At 46.5% G+C, this 21,215-nt stretch overlaps 1 protein-coding gene across 1 annotated transcript; it reads left to right on the top strand.

Moving 5' to 3' along the window:
• Positions 1-1,716: 1,716 nt before the first annotated feature.
• On the top strand, positions 1,717-17,512 carry LOC147213911 (uncharacterized). The gene is made up of 20 exons (XM_086142199.1): positions 1,717-2,058; positions 2,190-2,454; positions 2,689-2,771; positions 2,858-3,014; positions 3,093-3,254; positions 3,345-3,470; positions 3,889-4,109; positions 4,199-4,212; positions 4,286-4,450; positions 11,803-12,061; positions 12,728-12,771; positions 14,234-14,603; positions 14,755-15,019; positions 15,724-15,806; positions 15,888-16,044; positions 16,118-16,279; positions 16,368-16,493; positions 16,609-16,829; positions 16,919-16,932; positions 17,006-17,512. The coding sequence occupies exons 1-20, from the start codon at positions 1,865-1,867 to the stop codon at positions 17,290-17,292; spliced, it is 3,375 nt and encodes a 1,124-aa protein (XP_085998325.1). The 5' UTR covers positions 1,717-1,864; the 3' UTR covers positions 17,293-17,512.
• Positions 17,513-21,215: the final 3,703 nt, after the last annotated feature.

The raw sequence follows: 21,215 nt of genomic DNA on the forward strand, positions 1-21,215 counted from the left end.
CTATAAGCCGCCATGTTGACGTGTCAGGGAAACCTGCGCATGTTCGCCCCCTCTCCACGCAACAACCGTCGCTAGGTCAGTGGCAATGAGGAAAATAGATTGGAATTTTGACATTTTCGTGTTGATAAATCAATATTTGGGGGTTCATCGCACTACTGAAGCAGCCGTTAGCCCTATATTCCTTCAACATGGTGTGCCTTTTCTGTCTAGAGAAAATGGTACATCTTCCGATACTTCCGACATGCAAGCACATGATCGGAATCTCTTTAATATTTTTAAATGTACAATATATGCAGGAATTTGTCATTGCATGACAGCGCCTTTGTCATAACTTGGCTTTTTTTCAGTTTTTTTGCATCTGGATTGGTTCTTTTAACCAATCACGTCAGCAAAAAGCTCTAGAATGGTGCAATTACATTTTCTATAGGTTTTTTTTAGGTCATATTTAATGAAATAGTGACATGGGATGTTTCCTACGTTGCTTGTTTCATAAAGACTATGGCTTACGATGCCATTTTCAGACAAAACTGAAATTAATAAAAATATATCTCCAGTGCCACAGGACAGGCTGACCAACCTGGCCTTTCGTAACAAGTGAAAAGTGGTTCAAGATGTTAAGACAGCGGGTGTCATTGGGGGAAAATAAGTTTAAAAATGTGATTTAATTTGATTGCAATAAAAACATAAAATAAATTGTTTATGTCATGTTGCATCTGTGTTTCCATATTCAAAATATTTATCTCATCATATTTCTCAATATAGTAGGCCACTTTTACTACTTTTTTTAAATTTCATATTTCTTTTTTCAACTTTTATTGTCTTTATTTTTTTTGTTTCTTTTAAATCTATTTTGTGTACATCTGTATGAAGTCCTTGAGTGTTGAGTAAGGCGCCGTAAATAAAATGTAGCATTATTATTATCTGATATCATGCTTTGGGGGAGTCTTTGGGGCCAAGGTGTCAGCATCACGGCCCCTGCGATTGACAGACGCAAGCCGGGCAGCCGTGCTGACGCAGAGAAGATACTGCACCGAACTAGAGGTCAAAGGTCACGCAAAACTCACATGAAAGGTCACCCAGCGAGATTCCTGGAGCCAGATAAACGATAGTCTGATTATTTGTGTGATCCGGTCCCTGGTTTGATTCTGCTATGTGCGCGCACACACACACACACACACACACACACACACACACACACACACACACACACACACTGTCAATATGGTGGCTAAGCAGAAGACACACTGCTATAACTGGGCTCCAGCTTGTCAATGATCAACCACCTGAATGATCTCTTTTCATATTTGTCACAACTGTTGCCATAGCAACCAGTCAACCAGGCTAAAAGACGGACAATAAACGCTCAATAGAACGCGACGCCATTCGGATCACAGGTTGAGGGTTAACATGCGAGATGGGCTTCGACGTGATGGAGCGCAGATGGCGTCTTATTGGTCTAATTGTACACTTGCTGCAATCAAGGCGAGGCATGTTTTGATAAAAAAGTGTTGAAATCAATAACACACACACAAACACGCACACTTACAGATCATCATTCCTTCCAGAGTATAACACACACACACACACACACACACACACACACACACACACACACACACACACACACACACACACAGATTCTGCAAATGTCCTCAGAAGATTGGAAAGAAACTGAGCCCCATCCTTAGAGACAGACGGGGGGTGCCAGTTCGAGGAGAGCCTTCCCTCCTGGCCTCCCTCCCCCCGGGGAACCACCCTCGGACCGCCGCTATATCTGCGGCCTCGTCCTCCGTCCGGCTCAGCTCCTGTCAGCAGCCGTCCGACGTCCCTCTCCTCGCGACTCTTCTCCGGTCAGCTAGCAACCATGAACACATCCATGCCGGTAATCGATCCCCCTTACAAGGGGGACTTCTGGGAGCAGACCAAGGGCCACAAGAAGACGGTGTGCCCCACGCCGCGCCCCTACCCCGAGAAGGTGATCTGCGGGCCTTTCGTCCCAAACGTCTGGACGAAAAGTCCCGTCATCGATTTCCAGTCCGGCTGTTATGACTTCTCCAGGTACGGCGCCGGGGGCCACCACTCTCACGCAACGCAACGCTATTTGACATCGCTCCGGGATCTCGGCGTTCTCCCGGCTTGTCTTGCTCTGTTTACACCGATGTGTATTTCTGTGACTCTTCTTCGTCCAGGAAGTCTCTGGACTGGGGGAAGGTGGGTCGGAGCAAGTTCGAAGTGATCTGCGGCACGGACTCGGGTGCCTTCCACCTGAACGAGAAGGCCACCATGCAGATGCTGAACGACCGCTTGGCCGCCTACCTGGAGAAGGTGCACTCGCTGCAGACGGCTAATGAGCACCTGGAGATCAAGATCAGGGAGTACTATGAAAAGAAGGGCCCTGCCAAAGAGAAGGACTGCAGCAAGTACTTGGCCATCATCTGTGAGCTGAGGGAAAAGGTGAGGCGTGGGAGCCGTGCCGGCTTCTGAAGCCAAGCTAAGTGCAGACCCGACACCGAGGCAGGAGTCAATCCCAGCTGTCGCTCAGCTGGAGGAGGCCTTTAACCCTTTAACTGCTCACCTGTCCGTCACAGGGCAACATATAGGGACATACGACAAATTCACCACATCATTCACATCGTCATGGCAACAGATGCTAAACAATGACCACCCGCCCGTTGTTCTTCCCTTCAGATCACCAGCGCCACCACCATCAACGCCAGCCTCCTGCTCAAGATCGATAACGCCAGACTGGCGGCGGAAGACTTCAAAATCAAGTAGGTCTCCGTCCCCGTGGAAACGTCCACCGCTTTTTCTCGCATCGTTCAAGAACCGTCATTCCAAGTTCCTTCTAACCAATCAGATTCGAGCAGGAGCATCTGCTGTACCAGTCGGTGTTGGCCGACGTGACCAACCTGCGGCGAATGCGGGACCAGTTGATCATGATGAAGACGGACCTGGAGTTGCAGATCAAGAGCCTGCATGACGAGCTGGTCTGCCTGAAGAAGTATCACATCGAGGTTCGGGTTTCTTCTCGTCTCCTCGCCGATGACAAGCGGAGAAAGAACCCTCGCTGACGTTTCCTCGCGTTTCTGCAGGAAGTGACGGCGCTGCGTTGCAAGCTCACCGGCAAGATCAGCGTGGAGGTGGACGCCGCTCCCCAGCCGGACCTCGCCAGGATCCTGGAGGAGATCCGGGCCAAGTATGAAGCCATCACCTGTAGATACCGGGAGGAACAACACACCTGGTTTACCAAGAAGGTGACAGGACACGTGGCCAAAACAAAAAAAAAAAAAGCCAATCACCTTCATGTCCAACGATTTCTTCTCCTTTTTCGTCCCTCGCTCCAGACATCATGCTTGAAAAAGGATGTGGACGTCAAAACGGAGACAATCCAGACGTCCAAGACGGAGATCTGCGAACTGCGGAGTTCCTACCAGAGCCTGCAGATCGAGTTGCAGTCTCAGATCAGCTTGGTGAGGAAAGCAAAACAAAGCAAAACATCTGCTCGCATCTCAGACGGGTTTTTTTTTCTTCCCTTGAATGAGCGAAACTCACCATCTCGCTCAAAGAGGAGGCTAGAGATGAAGGATAGTGTGTTTGGATGACGGAGGTGGTGGAAGTTGGGGGTGATGTTTCCCAGATGCCCGTTCAAACTCCAAGAGATACTCCAGGTCAAATCTGAGGGAACGTTGGAAGCACATCATCGCCGCTGCCCGGCTGGTGTTCCTCCAAAAAAAGCGATGAAAGAGGAGCAAAAATGCGGAACCGTGATCCATCACCTCGTGCGCTGTTCAGACTCATGCTTGTGTAATGCATGTGTTATACACAGCCGGGGGAGGGGGGCTACTTCCCTGTGTGACCACCCCGGATTTCTCTTCTGCCGCCTTGCAGAGGGTGTCGCTGGAGACCAGGTTGAGGGAGACGGAGGCCCACTACAGCTTCACCCTCTGCAGCTTCCAGAAGAATATCAACTTGATGGAAGCGGGGGTTAGCGACCTGCACAGCAAGATCGAGTACCACAGGCAGCAGTACACGATCCTGTTCGACATCAAGGTCCGGCTGGAGCACGAGATCGCCACCTACAGGAGCCTGCTGGAGGAGCAGGAGTGCAGGTGGAACATCTGACACAGATCTGCACATTCAGGGAAAATAGTCTCTTGCTAATTTCTGTTTTCCCCTCTTTCTCCCCTTTGTTTTTAAGGAAAATCATTGATGGTAAGTAACATCTGAGTGAGGCGTGTTTGAGTATGTTGCCATGGCAACGGTTGGTTCTTCTCTGGTGTCACAGGGGGCACCAAGCAGGTCATCCAAACTACCACCAAAATCCCTCAGCAAACCACCCAGCAGTACAGCCAGCAAACCAGCCAGCAGTACAGCCAGCAAACCACCGGGCAGTACAGCCAGCAGACCAGCCAGCAAACCGGCCAGCAGTATGGCCAGACCACCTTCAAGTAAACAGTCCCCATGAAGGCACCGCCAGTTTCTTGTCACACACACACATAATGTCAAATTAAAGCTATTGCAGGAGAAAAAGGGAAAGTGGTCCGAAAACATGTACGCCAAATTGAAGTCTGTCCGTGGGGGGGGTTGATGAAACAGCACGTGCAACTCAAGATTAAGTGCCCGCGTGTGTGTGTGTGCATGCGCGCATGCATGTGCGCGTGTGGTTGTGTTCACGACACAAGAAATAAACCCACTGGTGAATGCACGCAAGCTTGTGTTGTGTCATCACTTTGCTGGAATCAAGAGGGAGTCTTTTCAAAGTGGTGTTCAACATGGTTGTCGTGGCAACCAAGCCCGCTGCCGCAACAGCGCCGCTGTTTGGTGACGGACAAGCAACTGTACCGGTCGACACCGCGAACAGTAACCTTTTAAACCCAGCGTCTTGGTGCAGGGATACGTGGCAGGAATGCAGTCTGACACAAAATGGCCGCCACAGAGCCGGAATGGGGGATTCAGCGCTGCACTTTCACCCCTTCTGAGAGGCGCTACAGAGCCGCCTCTCGGGCCCCCGGTCAATCTGTGTGAGTTTTTATGTAACGGACAAAGCTAGATATGACTGTGTGTATGTGTGTGTGCGTTTTCTCCGCACTTCAACAGTAGCAGAGATTAAACCGAAGTCCCGTCAAAAGTTCAAGATTCCCTCATAATGTTGTAATGTGTGCTTTGGACGGGAGGCTTAAAGACAGGATCAGATCCGACCCCCCTTCTTCTGGGAACCTCGTACCACTTGCCCATATTTGGGCCATTTGTTTGCACTGGTGTGCGCCCTCCTCTCCCCCCATGCCGCTGCAATGATGGTTTCATGACAGCGTGGCTCTGCGAGAACCCCAAATAGAGCTGACAAAGTGTCTCATTAGTGTGAAAAATTCGCTGCCGCGGCTCCGGCAGCTTATCCAGAGCACGGTCGAGTCTATTTTTTCGCAACGGTTGGGGCTTATGGACGGCAAGGTTTGATCTCACAGCCTTGCTTCTTTCTCAAGACGCCGCTCGGATGCTAATAGGCAACATTGTCCTGACCAATATCCCCGCAGCTGCCAAGTAACATAAACACACACGCAACAGATTCCAGAACGGGAGTATAAATAAAATAAAACTGGCGTCACAGCTGGACAAATCAAGTCTTTCAAGAAGTTTGATGTTACAGTGCAGGAGGGCGGAGGGGAACTCCCACTGAAAACCTGATGTTTTTTTTTTTTAAATAACACGTGGTGGATTAAAAGGAGGATCAGCCCAGATTGCACCCTCGGGGTCGGGATCTCGGTGTAACGAACTCGCCTGATAAACGGATATCGTTCATCTCTCCGGCATGCTGGCGAACAACACTACTTTCTTCTTTCTCAGCCTGCGCGGTGATAAAAAAGGCTACAAAGCTGTGAGGTCCTGTTAGAAATGGCAGTGATGGCGGCCACAAAGAGAGTTTTAAACAAATCGAAGGTAAAGAGAAACATCGCCACATTACAAATGAACACATGCAATACCAGCTTTGACCACTAGGTGACACAGTTATATATGATTTAATGAATTTTTTTTGGGTGACCCTGTGATTGACAGGTGACCCTTCCATGTTATACCCCCCTGTACAAATGTCTGTTTGGACAGACTCGTCCCAACCCGCATTTTTTATTTAATGGTAAAATCCTTTAAATCTGGCCCCAATTTCCTTCTGGCTTTGAGTGACAGACAGTGTTATCTGGTATTCCTTAATAACCACCTTGCCGCTGTAATCTGAAGACAGACCAGCTGGAAGCAGTAACTGCAGTCGTAAAAGAAAAGGACTCTTATTTTAACCAGACATATATTATCCATACTGATACCGTTATCTCCTGTGTCTATACAACCCCTTTGGTGACGGGTTCACCTGGAATATTGCAGCCTTAGCATCCTGCACAGAGAGAAAAACATTTTAGCATTAGCATTTTTTGAGGGAAGATGCTGGGAAGATGAACGTCAGCAAGGCTGCTGCAGTGAAGAGTATCAGGCAGGAAGTGATGCCAAACCGCCACCCAACACTCCCGCTCCCACTTCCTGTCACACCGTGACTGTTACCGGCATACCCGCTGGCTAGCAGCTAGCCGTGACTGAGATCATGGGAGAAGGGTTCTACTCGTATGTTGTTGCAGGAAATGTCAGCAAAGTGAAAAGTTCATTTACCGGAGAGGGATATGTGTGCATGTGTGTGTGTGTGTGTGTGTGTGTGTGTGTGTGTGTTTGTCAGGTCCACCAGGCACATCCTGCCTTGACGCTTTCAAGACTTCAAGGATCAAGAGCGACGACAAGCTTTTTATCAGTCAGAGGGCTAAATCTGGCTAACTTACTGCAAACTCTCTCTTGCCCTGCAGGTCAGGAATGCAAAAAAAGAAAGGTCAAAGGTGAATTAATGAACTTTGCGTGACTTTTAAAAAAAGAAAGGAGAAGAAAGAAAAGGAAAACAGCTGTTTGGGGGCGAAATCAATGAAACCAGATTTTCGTCAAGATTTACGTCTTCCGTCAATTGATCTGATATATATTGATATACTAATGTTTGCAATGCAAACAAATTTCAATATCAGTGAATTGTATGTCATTTTATTTCATAAGCTCAAACTTGTAATAAACTGAAATCCAGTCTTTTGCTTGAAATTGATTTGTTTTTTTTATCTCGATTAAAACTAAACAGAATATTTGAGCGTGAACTGGGATTTTTATTTTAATTTTTTGAATCTGCCTAACCTGCAGCTGCTCGCGCTCTCCAGCTGTCAGGTCAGGAATGCAAAAACAAAGGCCAAAGGTGAATTCATTAACTTTGCATGACTTTAAAGAAAGAAAATAGAAGAATGGGGAAAACAGTTGTTTAGAGGCGTCCATTGATACGATATCATTTATATTGATGTTTGCGATGTGGCAAACTCAAATCACAAAAATCTCAATTTAAGTTTATTTTATAATTGTGATGAGCTCGAGTTGGATTAAACTAAAATCCAATTGATGGGTTCCTTTATCCAGATTAAGATGAAACGGAACACTTGAGGAAGGACTGTAATATTTTTTATTTATGTATTTTTTTTAAAACCTGGCTGACCTGCAGCTGCCTGCTATCTCCAACCCTGCGGGTCGGTAATGCAAAAAAAAAGAAAAAGGTCAAAAGTGACCAAAAATTTAAAACAAATATTCCAGTTTAAGTCCATTCTCTATTTTTTGATTAAAATGGAACAAATTGATTGGTTCCTTGATCCAGATTAAGATGAAACACAATACTTGAGGGAATGCGCAGAAGTAAAAATCCTGTATTTCTGAAGTGTGGCTCCAGTTCTTTCTTTCTTATTAAAAAAAATTGTTTTAGCTAACTCGAGGCCTGGTATCAGCAATGTTTGTTTTTAAAGGGTCAAGATGGTGGGTTGGGCTGACCAGGCGGGCGTGAGACACACTGGTGTATGTGTGTGTGTTCTTGTGTGTATTCTTTTGAGTGTATGTGTGTTTGGCAAAAACAACACCAGATCAAAAACTAGGCGCAGGACTTGTATCAAGAACTGGATAGTGTTTATACTGGCACTATCAGTGAGTGGTGATTGAGTACGGAAGTGTGGTTATGTGTGTGTGTGTCTTTGTGTGTGTGTGTTACTTACACCAATCTATATACGAATGACTGACTTTAACTATGTAAAGACTTACACAGAATATTTTACTCATTGTTAAACATTGCATTAAATGCAACACAATTTTCAGGACAAAAGTTATATAACCAAATGCAGATTTTCCAAACGTGCAGCCGTGAACATGTGTAGGCGTGCACCGCTGGACAGGTAAGGCAGAAGTGGTGTTTGCAGTGTTTATGGACCGGACTACAACTTGTTTTATGATGACAAAATTAACATTTTTGACCCCCATACCTGGAAGTGTCTGCAGAATCCACAATACAGGTAAAACTGGCTAGAGGGGGGATTATCGTACACGTCGTGCATGTTTGCAGAAACATGAGGGATGTTGAGTGTTGCAAAAGGGGGGAGCAAGCTGTTGGGCAAATACAGTTTAACTGAAAATTTCAAAGGTAAACTTGCCGCGGGACTTCAAGTTCTTTCAAATAATCCCACTGAATCAATGTTTAAAAGCTAAAAAAAAGATATAAATCACACCGTGCATGCAGCCTTTGCGTGCATGACAGTACAGACTTTAAAAGGCAGGATTTTTGTGCAGTTCTTACTCCTTCCCTCAAAACTGGGCTAATGGCGTCATCTAGTGGTGAAAATGAGTATTGCAGGAGATCGGAGCTCATTTAACAGAATTATAAAATCCCAACCATCACCCTGCACATACACAAGATCCTAAATCGGATATTGCTTTTTTTTTTTTCCAAATCCTTCAGTTGCATTTTGAGAGTTTTTTCCCCTCACATACAGGTTTTAAAATGTGATTCTTTCAGAAGACTCATGAGCCAGGAGGATCTGGCATTGAGATGATTTATGATTCTCCCAAGCCGTGTAAATAATCAACTCACTTTTTTTTTTTTTTCTCTCGAGACAGATGATCGGTTGAAAAAAAAAATTTGACAATGCCAAGCGACTCTCATATCTTTTTATGGAAATATTCTGCTACGGAAACCAACCTCTGGGCTGTCTCCCGGCAGGAAGTGGAGGGAACGTGGCAGCCCTCCCCCCTGCAGCTTCCCCTGGGGATGATGTCCAAAACTGTGCTTCCAGAACCGGCCTCAGCATCAGCAGGACCCCTAAATCAGAAAATCACATCTGGACCTCTTCGGATTGCTCTCTTTCGGCCGTTAGACGGGGAACGACCTGGGTTTGTTAATCTGCTGCCACAAAGTTGTCAGAGAAACAAAACCACGCCGAGTCATGAGGGGAAAACAAACTCATCGTTGGCTGAGGATCAATGTCCGGAGCGGTCCCGGGAGGATGGCCCTGCCGTCCTGGTGCTCGGCCTCTGCATACCTGAGGGCCCGTCAGGAAAACCTTAAATGTTAGTTGACACAGATGACACCTCGAGGTGAATTATTTATTATCATTTTTTTTTTTTATTTTATCAAGGACTCCACAAGCACTTTTAAAGAAGGTTATACAGCGCTGTACATGTGGGAGGCCGGGCAGATTCGGCCGGTCGTGTCGCCTCCCTTTAAATAATATTCTTATTTAAATGTGCTACAATCTTATTATAAAAGCTTGTGTAACTGGTCCTGCAGCTTCTCTGATATGTCGGTAATATTTCTGTCGGGACTTTTGTTTCCATGTGATGTAAAAGGAAAAAAAAGAAACTACAGTGGAAACAGACGCCAGTTCATTAGTGTGTTTTTTTTCTTTCTTTCTTCTTTTTCTGTCCCTCCCTCCCCCCTCAACCGTCCCTTTACAAACTCTAGTTTGTAAAGGGACGTTTCTAGAGACCCTCAGCTGTCAAATGATATATTACGCAAGACTTTCATATGAATACACAATATAGAGTCAAAAGGTTTTCTTTTCGTGTTTTTTTTTTTAAATTGTGTTATTTATGTACATAAACAAGTTGCCCAAAATTGTTCCGCGTGGCTCTTTGGAGATTTACTCTTTCAACGTCAACTTACCCACAGAGAGGGTGTTTATTGCCACCCTCTTAAAATAATCTTATAAATAATGAGTCATTTTTTTACAAAAATGTTTTTTTTTGCCTAAATCATCTCCTCGTGATGCTGACCACCTCTGGCAAAATTGTCTACATCCCCAGTTAAACAGATTATGCCATTCTACCCCTTTAGTAGAAATTCCCTTTTTCAAGAGTGTGTCAAAGGGTTTGGTTTTTTATGTTCCCTGAAAATCTGACAAAATGATTTAGGTGATTATTCTAAGAGGGTGACGTTATATTATCTGCACCGACGATGTTAATTCAAGGCCTGTGAGAACGGTTGAAGGGCTAACTTAGCCCAACATGCCAACCTCTGGTCAAACGACAGTAATCCAAACCCGTGCCTGGACAGGTGTAATCCTCAGCATCCTCACAGCTAGTTTAAATGATCATTCGGTCTCTGGGTTTCTCCCACAATGCTTTACTGCCCTCTAGTAGCCAGGATTTTCCAGTAGAGCTTCAAAGTGTGCCGTCCCGTACCCTGCTGCTGCCTGATAGCCGCGGAGAAACTGCAGCAAAGTGCTTGAGATATCAGTTGCTGGACGCACTGGGTGCGGCCCTGATGTGTGACAAGAGAGAACACACACCTCCCAGCGACAAACCAACAATGGTTCCTGCGCGGCTGTTATGCAATGCGGCTCCTTGTAATCACGTTACAGTAAAAATTCCCTCCCACCCCTGTGTTTCTGCAATGATGAGCTGATTTTCGCAGCTTGAGAACTGAACATGTGATCAACATTCCTTTGCAATAAATGAATCACATTTTTTGTCCACTATTGCGGAACCCGGGGGCGCAAGCTCTTTCATCGATGATTATATACTATAATTTCTGGTTCGATTCCCGGCTCCTCCTCGTGTGTCGAAGTGTTTTCGAGCAAGACACTGAACCCCTGACTGCCACCCTGGCGCTGGTGGACGGCAGCCTACTGCTCATCCATGATGGATTAATGCAGAGAGCGAATTTCCCCACGAGGGATTAATAAATTATTATTATTATGATTTGAGGCGTTGCTACATCACTGCAAATGTGTAAAGGAAAAGGGATGGAACTGGGTTTTACAGAAACAAACGACAAAGTGATTGAGCTTCTCGGCGAGCTGTGCCCCTTTTCTGACGAAAGTGTTTTATTTAATGTGATTAGTGGGCGAAAAGGACGTCCTTGGTCAGGTGTTCCAAACTGATATTAGCTCAGGGGTCACATGGAGGAAAATCTATTCTCAAGTGGGTCGGCCGGGTAAATTCATGATATTAACTACTGTTAATGTACCTGTTGTTCAATTCCCCTCTTAAACCTGGTATCTTTTAGCTTTGTGAGCCAGATTAAACCAGTTTGTTGGCCTTGAGTTTGACACCCCTGTCCTCGGTGATGCATTTTTAAGAACGTATCGCTTGCAAACTTCCAAACCATCACACCGAGACAGTTGACTTTGCTCAGAAAAAGCACCAATTGTCTTTGCTGATGGGAAAGAAAATGCTATTCTCTTTTCTTCTGACTGGTTATTTATACAGGCTGCTTCTGATATCATATATAAAACCCACTCTTCCCTGTTCTCATGTAAACCAAACCACAACCTCTCAGCCGTGAGTAAACTGTTCATTTAAACCTGTAATTAGCATTGACAGCGTAATGGTGTGCGCACAGCTAAGCTAGTATCGCTAAGCCCGTGATTGACAGCTCGATATGGCGAGGGGAGGTTCGTACCTGAGCCATGTTCCACTGAGCCTGCTGCCCGGGCTGGATGGCGTACATGCCCTGGGCGGGCACCATGCCAGCGGCCATGGGGCCGGCCTGCGGGGCCATCATCCTGGGGGCCATGCCCATCACGCCGCTCGCGGGAGCGTTTCCCATGAAGCCGTTGGGCACCGTCATTCCGACCATCATGCCCGGACTGGGACCCATCATGGCGGCTCCGCTCTGCGCCATCATCGCCCCCATGACCGTCGTAGGCGGCATGGCCGTGCCCATGCCGGGGAAGGCCTGGTAACCGGCGGCGGCCTGGACGGGAAACTGCATCTGAGAGGCTCCCATGAACATGCCAGCTGAGGAGAGAGGGACATGAAGGACAGATGGATGAGCACATACGTGCTTGGATGGACACTTAAAAGGGTTCAAAGTTCTCACTTCCACTTGCGGTACCTTCTAATGCTAATGCTAAGTCTCCAGTAGCACTGAAATAACACATGGCGTTGTGCAAAAATAGACAGACCTGCGGAGTTTGGAGTATTTAAGACGCTGAAATACGTTTCAATCGACGCAAAAAAATGGCAGACTTTACCCCGTTTTTACAGCTCTAGTGCCATCCCAACTGGATGGGTTGGGGGAAGAAGCCCGCAACTGATGATTAACAAGACTATTTCTTTCAGCTGCTGTGTCTGTGTGTGTTCCAGAGAAAACCGGATGATTACATTTCAATAATCTGTAGCCTCCCTCAGTGATAAAAAGCGTGTTGACCGCTGCGGCCAGAGCGTGATGCAACTCGGAGTCCTGTGGCGAGTTTATTTGTAGAAGCAACGCAAACAGCCTCTTCGAAGGAAAGATTTTTAAACGGGAGTCGTCAACAGAGGCTATAAGTGCCGGGTCCGACAAAGTCAGCGTAACACAACAATCTCACACCTTGTTCGGTCAGGGCCCGAACCCCAGACGCAGGGGTTGGGATGGGGACAAGAGGAAAGTGAACCTTCATCCTCCAGGTGACGTTTATTTTCTACACCGTTGACCTGAACGGTGTCAGATTTCGAAAATCACAGAATATCAAAGAGGAAAACAAACATCCACCAACCGACACTGACTCCGTGCTTTCGGCTGCAGGTCACCAGACCCCGGGGGCTCAGCCACGGCCTCTTGAGGCCTAAAAAGTCAAATTAGCTTAAAACAGTGTTAACCAAGGTGAGAAGGGCTGCGGCCCTCAGGAAAATGTGGCGATCGCAAACAAAATCCCCAACATTCAACCTCACGTTTCGCCCGAGTATCTGGTCGCTCTGGACCTTGCATGTCTGCTAGCATCTGCCGGCTAAGGCTAGCATTACATAGCCGTCTATTAGCCGCCTGGTTGTCGTTTCAGGAAAAACCTCCCGCACATTCACAACAGTGAGCAGGTCAATGGCAATGAGGGGAAAATACATCCTAATTTTAACATTTTCATGGCAATAAATCAATTGTTTGGGGATCACCGCAATGCAGAAGCAGCTGTTAACTCTTTATTCCTTCAACATGGTGTACCTTTTTCTGTCTAGAGAAAACCGTAAGTCTCCTGACACCTCCGGCATGCATGTGCATGATCGCAATCTCGTTCATATCTTTGAATGTACAAAATATGCAGGTTTTTGTGCATTATTTTTGGTCATTTATAAGGAAATACTGACATGGGATGTTTCCCACTTTGTGTGTTTCATACAGATTATGGCTTACCATGGCGTTTTCAGTCACAAGCTGTGAAAATTAATTTTCAATACTAAAATTTAAAAAACGTATCTTCAGTGTTCAAGGACAGGCTGACCAACCAGGCCTTTCATAGGAATAAAAAAAAAGTGGTTCAGGTGTTTTGTGACAGAAGGTATCGTTGGGGGATAATAAGTTTAAAAAATGTGATTGATTTAAATGAAAAAAAAGGTCATATTGCATCTGTGTTTTCATATTCAAAATATTTTCCTTTCTCATCAAATTTTTCAATATATTAGCCCACTTTTATTCATTCTTTTGAATTTCATTTTTATATTTTTAACTTTTATGGTCTTTATTTTTAAAGCAAACATACTGCTATAAATGGGCCTAAGACTGTCAATAATCAACCACCTAGATGATCTATATTCCTATTTGTCCCCGCGGGGAAAACAACCATCGCCATAGCGACCGATCAACGAGGCTCGGAGACGGACAAACGCTGGATCGGTTTGGATTGCGAGGCAAGGGTTAACGTGAGAGGGGCTCCGACATGATGGAGCGCAGACGGCGCCTTATTGAACACTTGGCGCAATCGAAGCGAGGCGTGTTTTGATAAAAGTGTGTTGAAATCAATCCCACAGACGCACGCTTACAGAACATCATTCCTTCCAAAGTATAACACACACACACACACACACACACACACACACACACACACAGATTCTGCAAGTGTCCTCAGAAGATTGGAAAGAAACTGAGCCCCATCCTTAGAGACAGGCGGGGGTTGTCAGGTCGAGGAGAGCCTTCCCTCCTGGCCTCCCTCCCCCCGGGGAACCACCCTCGGACCGCCGCTATATCTACAGCCTCGTCCTCCGTTCGGTTCCACTCCTGTCAGCAGACGTCCGACGTCCCTCTCCTCGCGTCTCTTCTCCGGTCAGCTAGCAACCATAAACACATCCATGATGTTCCCCGGTACCTTCGTCGGGCAGCAAAGCCAGCAGATCCAGAGCCACAAGAAGATGGTGTGCCCCAAGCCGTACCGCTTCACCGAAGCGGTGGCGATCTGCGAGCCCGCATCCATAAACGCCTGGAAGCAAAGACCCTCCGTGGATTTCCGGTCCAGCTGTTATGACTTCTCCAGGTACGGCGCCGGGGGCCACCACTCTCACGAAATGCAACGCTATTTGACATCTGGGATCTCGGCGTACACCAGGACTCTACGGAGAAGATACCTCACTTGACGTCCGGCTCAATCGTTTAAATGTCTATTTCTGTGACTCTTCTTCTTCCAGGAGGTCTTTGGACCGGGTGAAGGTGGATCGGAACAAGTTCGAACTGATCTGCGGTCCCGACCCGGGTGCCTTCCACCTGAACGAGAAGGCCACCATGCAGATGCTGAACGACCGCCTGGCCGCCTACTTGGAGACGGTGCGCTCGCTGGAGGCGGCCAACATGAGCCTGGAGATCAAGATCAGGGAGTATTATGAGAAGAAGGGCCCTGCCAAAGAGAGGGACAACAGCAAGTACTTGACCATCATCACTGACCTGAGGAACAAGGTAAGGCGTGGGAGCCATGCGAGCTTCTGAAGCCATCAAAGATCACCTGACCCAACATTCATTGTGTAGAGCTTGTAGACTTAGACCTGTAAAGAGAAAAAAAACACTAAACATCTACCTAGGCTCGGGAAAGAGGTATGGCGTAGTTATCCCACAAAAGCAATAAATAATTGGAATAGAAACACGGAAAAATGAGTTGATAAATTCACTGATGACATGAATCAGGGGGAAAAAAAAAAGCAAAAGAAGCGCTCTTCAGAGCAATAACAAAAATAATTCAGTCCTTACTCCAAAAATGAATCACAAAAAAATTATCCCAATAAATGTGTGTTATCCAATAACTGGGTTGAATCAGTGGGAGTACTCTGATTTGGTGTCTTATTTGGGGTCTTATCTGGTAACGAAGTGATCCAATATGAGGTTCCTCTGAGAAAGTCAAACGGTTTGCCAAACTGCTTTCTTGATTCCTATATTACTACATTTTAGTGGCCATATTTTCATAGGGGTTACAATTGTTAATTGCAGACCCGACACCGAGGCAGGAGTCAATCCCAGCTGTCGCTCAGCTGGAGGAGGCCTTTAACCCTTTAACTGCTCACCTGTCCATCACAGGGCAACATATAGGGGCAAACAACCATTCACATCGTCATGGCAACAGATGCTAAACAATGAATCCCCCGCCCGACCGTTGTTCTTCCCTTCAGATCACCTGCGCTACCACCACCAACGCCAGCCTCCTGCTCAAGATCGACAACGCCAAACTGGCGGCGGAAGACTTCAAAATCAAGTAGGTCTCCGTCCCCGTGGAAACGTCCACCGCTTCTTCTCGCATCGTTCAAGAACGGTCATTCCAAGTTCTTTCTACCAGATTCGAGCAGGAGCGCATGCTGTACCAGTCGGTGTCGGCCGACGTGGCCAACCTGCGGCGAATGCTGGACCAGATGACCCTGATGAAGGCGGACCTGGAGTTGCAGATCGAGACCCTGCATGACGAGCTGATCTGCCTGAAGAAGTATCACATCGAGGTTCGGGAACTTCCTGACTCCTGGCCAAAGACAAGCGGAGAAAGAACCCTCGCTGACGTTTTCACTTCTGCAGGAAGTGACGGCGCTGCGTTGCAAGCTCACCGGCAAGATCAGCGTGGAGGTGGACGCCGCTCCCCAGCCGGACCTCGCCAGGATCCTGGGGGAGATCCGGGCCAAGTATGAAGCCATCACCCTAAAATACCGGGAGGAACAACACGCCTGGTTTACCCAGAAGGTGACAGGACACATGTCAAAACAAAAAAACAGAAGCCAATCACCTTCATGCCCAACGATGTCCTCTCCTTTTTCATCCCTCGCTCCAGACATCATCCTTGAAAAAGGATGTGGACGTCAAAACGGAGACAATCCAGACGTCCAAGACGGAGATCTGCGAACTGCGGCGTTCCTACCAGAGCCTGGAGATCGATTTGCAGTCTCAGATCAGCTTGGTGATGAAAACAAAACAAAACATCTGCTCGCATCTCAGACAGGTTTTTTTTTTCTTCCCTTGAATGAGCGAAACTCCCTGACCACCTTGGATCTTTGTCTTCTGCCGCCTTGCAGAGGGCGGCGCTAGAAACCACGCTGAGGGAGACGGAGGCCCACTACAGCTTCACCCTCAGCGAGTTCCAGAAGAAGATCAACTTGATGGAAGCGGGGGTTAGCGACCTGCTAGGCAAGATCGAGTACCACAGGCAGCAGTACACGATCCTGTTCGACATCAAGGTCCGGCTGGAGCACGAGATCGCCACCTACAGGAGCCTGCTGGAGGAGCAGGAGTGCAGGTGGAACATCTGACACAGATCTGCACATTCAGGGAAAATAGTCTCTGGCTAATTTCTGTTTTCCCCTCTTTCTCCCCTTTGTTTTGAAGGAAAATCATTGATGGTAAGTAACATCTGAGTGAGGCGTGTTTGAGTATGTTGCCATGGCAACGGTTGGTTCTTCTCTGGTGTCACAGGGGGCACCAAGCAGGTCATCCAAACTACCACCAAAATCCCTCAGCAAACCACCCAGCAGTACACCCTGCAGACCAGCCCGAAAATCACCCAGCAAACCACCCAGCAGTACACCCTGCAGACCAGCCCGAAAATTAGTCAGCAAACCACCCTGCAGACCACCCTGCAGACCAGCCCGAAAATCACCCAGCAAACCACCCAGCAAACCACCCAGCAAACCACCCAGCAGTACACCCAGCAAACCAGCCAGCAAACCAGCCAGCAAACCAGCCAGACCACCTTCAAGTGAACGGTACCCATGAAGGCACCGCCAGTTTCTTGTCACACTCACATACACCTTGTCTAATTAAAGCTGTTACAGGAGAAAAAGGGAAAGTGCTCAGAAAACATGTAGGCCGAATTGAAGTCAGTCCGTGGAGGGGTTTGATGAAACGGCACGTGCAACTCAAGATGAAGCGCACGTACATGTGCGCGTGCGGTTGTGTTTACGATGCAAGAAATAAACTAAATGGTGAACATATGCTCGCTCGTGTTGTGTTGTCACTTGGCCGGAATCAAGAGTGAATCTTTTCAAAGCCCTGAATATCCGGCGTTCAAAACGGTTGTTGTGGCAACCAAGCTGGCTGACACAACAGCGCCGCTGTCAGGTGACCGACGAGCAGCTGGAACAGTCAACAACACAAACAGTAACCTTTTAAACCCAGCGTCTTGGAGCCGGGATACATGGCAGGAATGCAGTCTGACACAAAATGGCCGCCACAGAGCCGGAATGGGGGATTCAGCGCAGCACTTTCACCCCTTCTGAGAGGCGCTACAGAGCCGCCTCTCGGGCCCCCCGTCAATCTGTGTGAGTTTTTAATGTGACGGACAAAGCTAGATGTGACTGTGTGTGTGTGTGTTTTCTCCGCACTTCATCAGTAGCAGAGATTAAACCGAAGTCCCGTCAAAAGTTCAAGATTCCCTCATAATGTTGTAATGTGTGCTTTGGACGGGAGGCTTCAAGACAGGATCAGATCCGACCCCCCTTCTTCTGGGAACCTCGTACCACTTGCCCATATTTGGGCCATTTGTTTGCACTGGTGTGCGCCCTCCTCTCCCCCCATGCCGCTGCAATGATGGTTTCATGACAGCGTGGCTCTGCGAGAACCCCAAATAGAGCTGACAAAGTGTCTCATTAGTGTGAAAAATTCGCCGCCGCGGCTTCGGCAGCTTATCCAGAGCATTTTTTGTCATGATCGGGGCTTATGGACGGCGCGGTTTGATTTCACAGCCTTGCTTCTTTCTCAAGACGTTTCTCGGATGCTAATAGGCAACATCCCAGTCCACTAATGTCCTGAACAATATCTCCGCAGCTGCCAAGTAACACAAACACAACAGATTCCAGAACAGGAGTATAAATAAAAAAAAAGTGGCTTGACAGCTGGACAAATAAAGACTTTCAAGAAGTTTGATGTTACAGTGCAGGAAGGTGGAGCGGGATTACCAATGAAACCCTTTTTTTTCTTTTTTTTAAACAACATGTGGTTAAAAAGGAGGATTAATCCAAATTGCACCCTCGAGATTGGGATCTTGGTGTAACAAACTTTCCCAATAAATGGATAAAAACGCTCTATAACATGACTACAATGACGCTGCTGCCAACAAAATGCCCCCCCCTTTCCCCCCTGTTAGAAATGCCACTGATGACGGCCACAAAGAGATTTTTAAACAAAGTGAAGGTGAAGAAAAGCATTGCCACATTATAAACAAACACACGCAGTACAAGCTTAAACCACTCGGAGGCAGAAATTACACATTTTTTGAAGACTTAATTGTCCTGAGGCGTGAACAAACACTACATGGCCAAAAGTATTTGCTCACCTGCCTTGACACGCATTTGAACTTAAGTGACATCCCATTCTTAATCCATAGGGTTCACTATGACGTTGGTCCACCCTTTGCGGCTTGAACAGCCTCAACTCTTCTGCAAAGGTTGTCCAAGATACAAGAGTGTGTTTATGGGTTGTTTTTTTTCTTACCATTCTTCCAGAAGCACATTTGTGAGGTCACACACTGATGTTGGACGAGAAGGCCTGGCTTTCAGTCGCCGCTCTAATTCATCCCAAAGGTGTTCAATCGGGTTGAGGTCAGGAGTCTGTGCAGGCCGGTCAAGTTCATCCATACCGGACTCTGTCATCCATGTTTTTATGGAGTTTTCTTTGTGCACTGGTGCACAGTCATGTTGGAAAAGGAAGGGTCCAGCTGCTCACTGTGCCCACAAAGTTGGAAGTTTGGAATTGTCCAAAATGCCTTGGTATGTTGAAGCTTTCGGAGTTCCTTTCACTGGAACTAAGGGGCCGAGCCCAGCTCATGAAGAACAACCCCACACCATAATCCCTTCTCCACTAAACAATGCAGTCAGACAAGTACCGTTCTCCTGGAAACCACCAAACCCAGACTCATCCATCAAATTGCCAGATGGAGAAGAGCGATTTGTCACTCAAGAGAACAAGTCTCTACTGCTCTAGAGTCCAGCAACAGCATGTTTTACATCACTGCGTCCGACACTTTGCATTGCACTTTGCTGATCTGAAGGCCACATGAAGTTTGGAGGTCTGTAGCCATTGACTCTGCAGAAAGTTGGCAACCTCTTGGCACAATGCGCCTCAGCATCCGCTGACCCTGCTCCGTCAGTTTACGTGACGTAAATGGTTCCAGAGCGGCTCTTTCTTTCTTATTAAAAAAAAACAAACTGTTCTAGCAAACTCGAGGGCTGGTATCTGCAATGTTTAGTTGTGAAAGGTCAAAAGGGTTGAGCTGACCAGGAAGGTGTGAGATACACTGGTATGTGTCTGTGTGTGTGTGTGTGTGTCTGTGCTTGGCAAAAACAACACCAGATCAAGAAATAAGGGGCAGGGCTTTGGGATTCTGTCAAGAACTGGATAGTTCTTATTTACTGGTACTATCAGTGAGTGGTGATTTAGTACGGAAGTGTGGATGTGGTTATGGGGGGGGTTGTGACAGATGGACACGCACACGCACACACTTCACTTCACCCTGGTTTTACAAGTTCTGGTAAAAAGTGAATGCATAAGTTTGAGCCTAATCATTAAAAAAAAGTCAGAAAGAGGTTGAAATATTCCTAATTTATAACAGGATGAAAATCAACTGCACCAAATAATCTGTGTTTAGTCTTGGATGCCTATAATTATTTGATTGTAATTTTTCTTTTCAACAAATTATTTCCAATGACTGACTTTGATTACGTAATGACTTACACAGAGACGATTTTACTCATTGTTAAACGCTGTAAATAAATGCAACATAATTTTCAAGACATAAATTGTAATTATCGAATGCAGATTTTCCAAACGCACGGCCCTGAACACGTGTGGGCGTGTACAGCTGGACAGGTAAGGCGGAAGTTGTGCTTGCAGTGTTTATGACCTGGAGTACATCTTGTTTTATGATCACAAAATAAACATTTTTGACTTGCAAACCAGGAAGTGTCCTCATAATCTGCAGTATAAGTAAAACTGGCCAGAGCGGTGATTATCCTCCATGTCTTACGTGTTTGCAGAGACATGACGGATGTTGAGTGTTGCAAAAGAGGGAACCAAGCTTTTGGGTAAATATACACTGCTCAAAAAAATAAAGGGAACACTAAAATAACACATCCTAGATCTGAATGAATGAAATATACTCATGAAATACTTCTTCACAAAGTTGAATGTGCTGACAGCAAAAACACAAAATGATCAATGGAAATCAAATGTCTGAACCCATGGAGGTCTGGATTTGGAGTCAAACTCAAAATGAAAGTGGAAAAACACACGACAGGCCAATGCAAATTTAATGTAATGTCCTTAAAACAAGTCAAAACGAATCAGCGTTGCTTCCTGAGTGGACAGTTTGATTTCACAGACCTGTGATTGACTTGGAGTTACATTGTGTTGTATTAAGTGTTCCCTTTACTTTTTTGAGCAGTATAGTTTAACTGAAAATTTCAAAGGAAAACTTGCTGTGGGGCTTCAAGTTCGTTCAAATAATCCCGCTGGATCAATGTTTAAAAGCTAAATAAAGGTATAAATCACACCGTGCATGCAGCCTTTGCATCCATGACAGTACAGACTTTAAAAGGCAGGATTTTTGTGCAGTTCTTACTCCTTCCCTCAAAACTGTGTTAATGGCGCCATCTAGTGGTGAAAACGCTAATTGCAGGAACGCCGAGTT

This window comes from Fistularia commersonii, chromosome 35 (genome assembly GCF_037954325.1).
Source record: "Fistularia commersonii isolate RoL2024-O1a breed Wild chromosome 35, RoL_Fcom_v1.0, whole genome shotgun sequence".
NCBI classification, from domain to species: domain Eukaryota; kingdom Metazoa; phylum Chordata; class Actinopteri; order Syngnathiformes; family Fistulariidae; genus Fistularia; species Fistularia commersonii.

Coding starts and splice junctions, on each gene's coding strand:
- LOC147213911 (XM_086142199.1), top strand. CDS start 1,865: ATGAACACATCCATGCCGGTAATCGATCCCCCTTACAAGGGGGACTTC. Junction 15,807..15,887: donor GCGGAAGACTTCAAAATCAA/GTAGGTCTCCGT, acceptor TCTTTCTACCAG/ATTCGAGCAGGAGCGCATGC. Junction 16,045..16,117: donor TGAAGAAGTATCACATCGAG/GTTCGGGAACTT, acceptor TCACTTCTGCAG/GAAGTGACGGCGCTGCGTTG.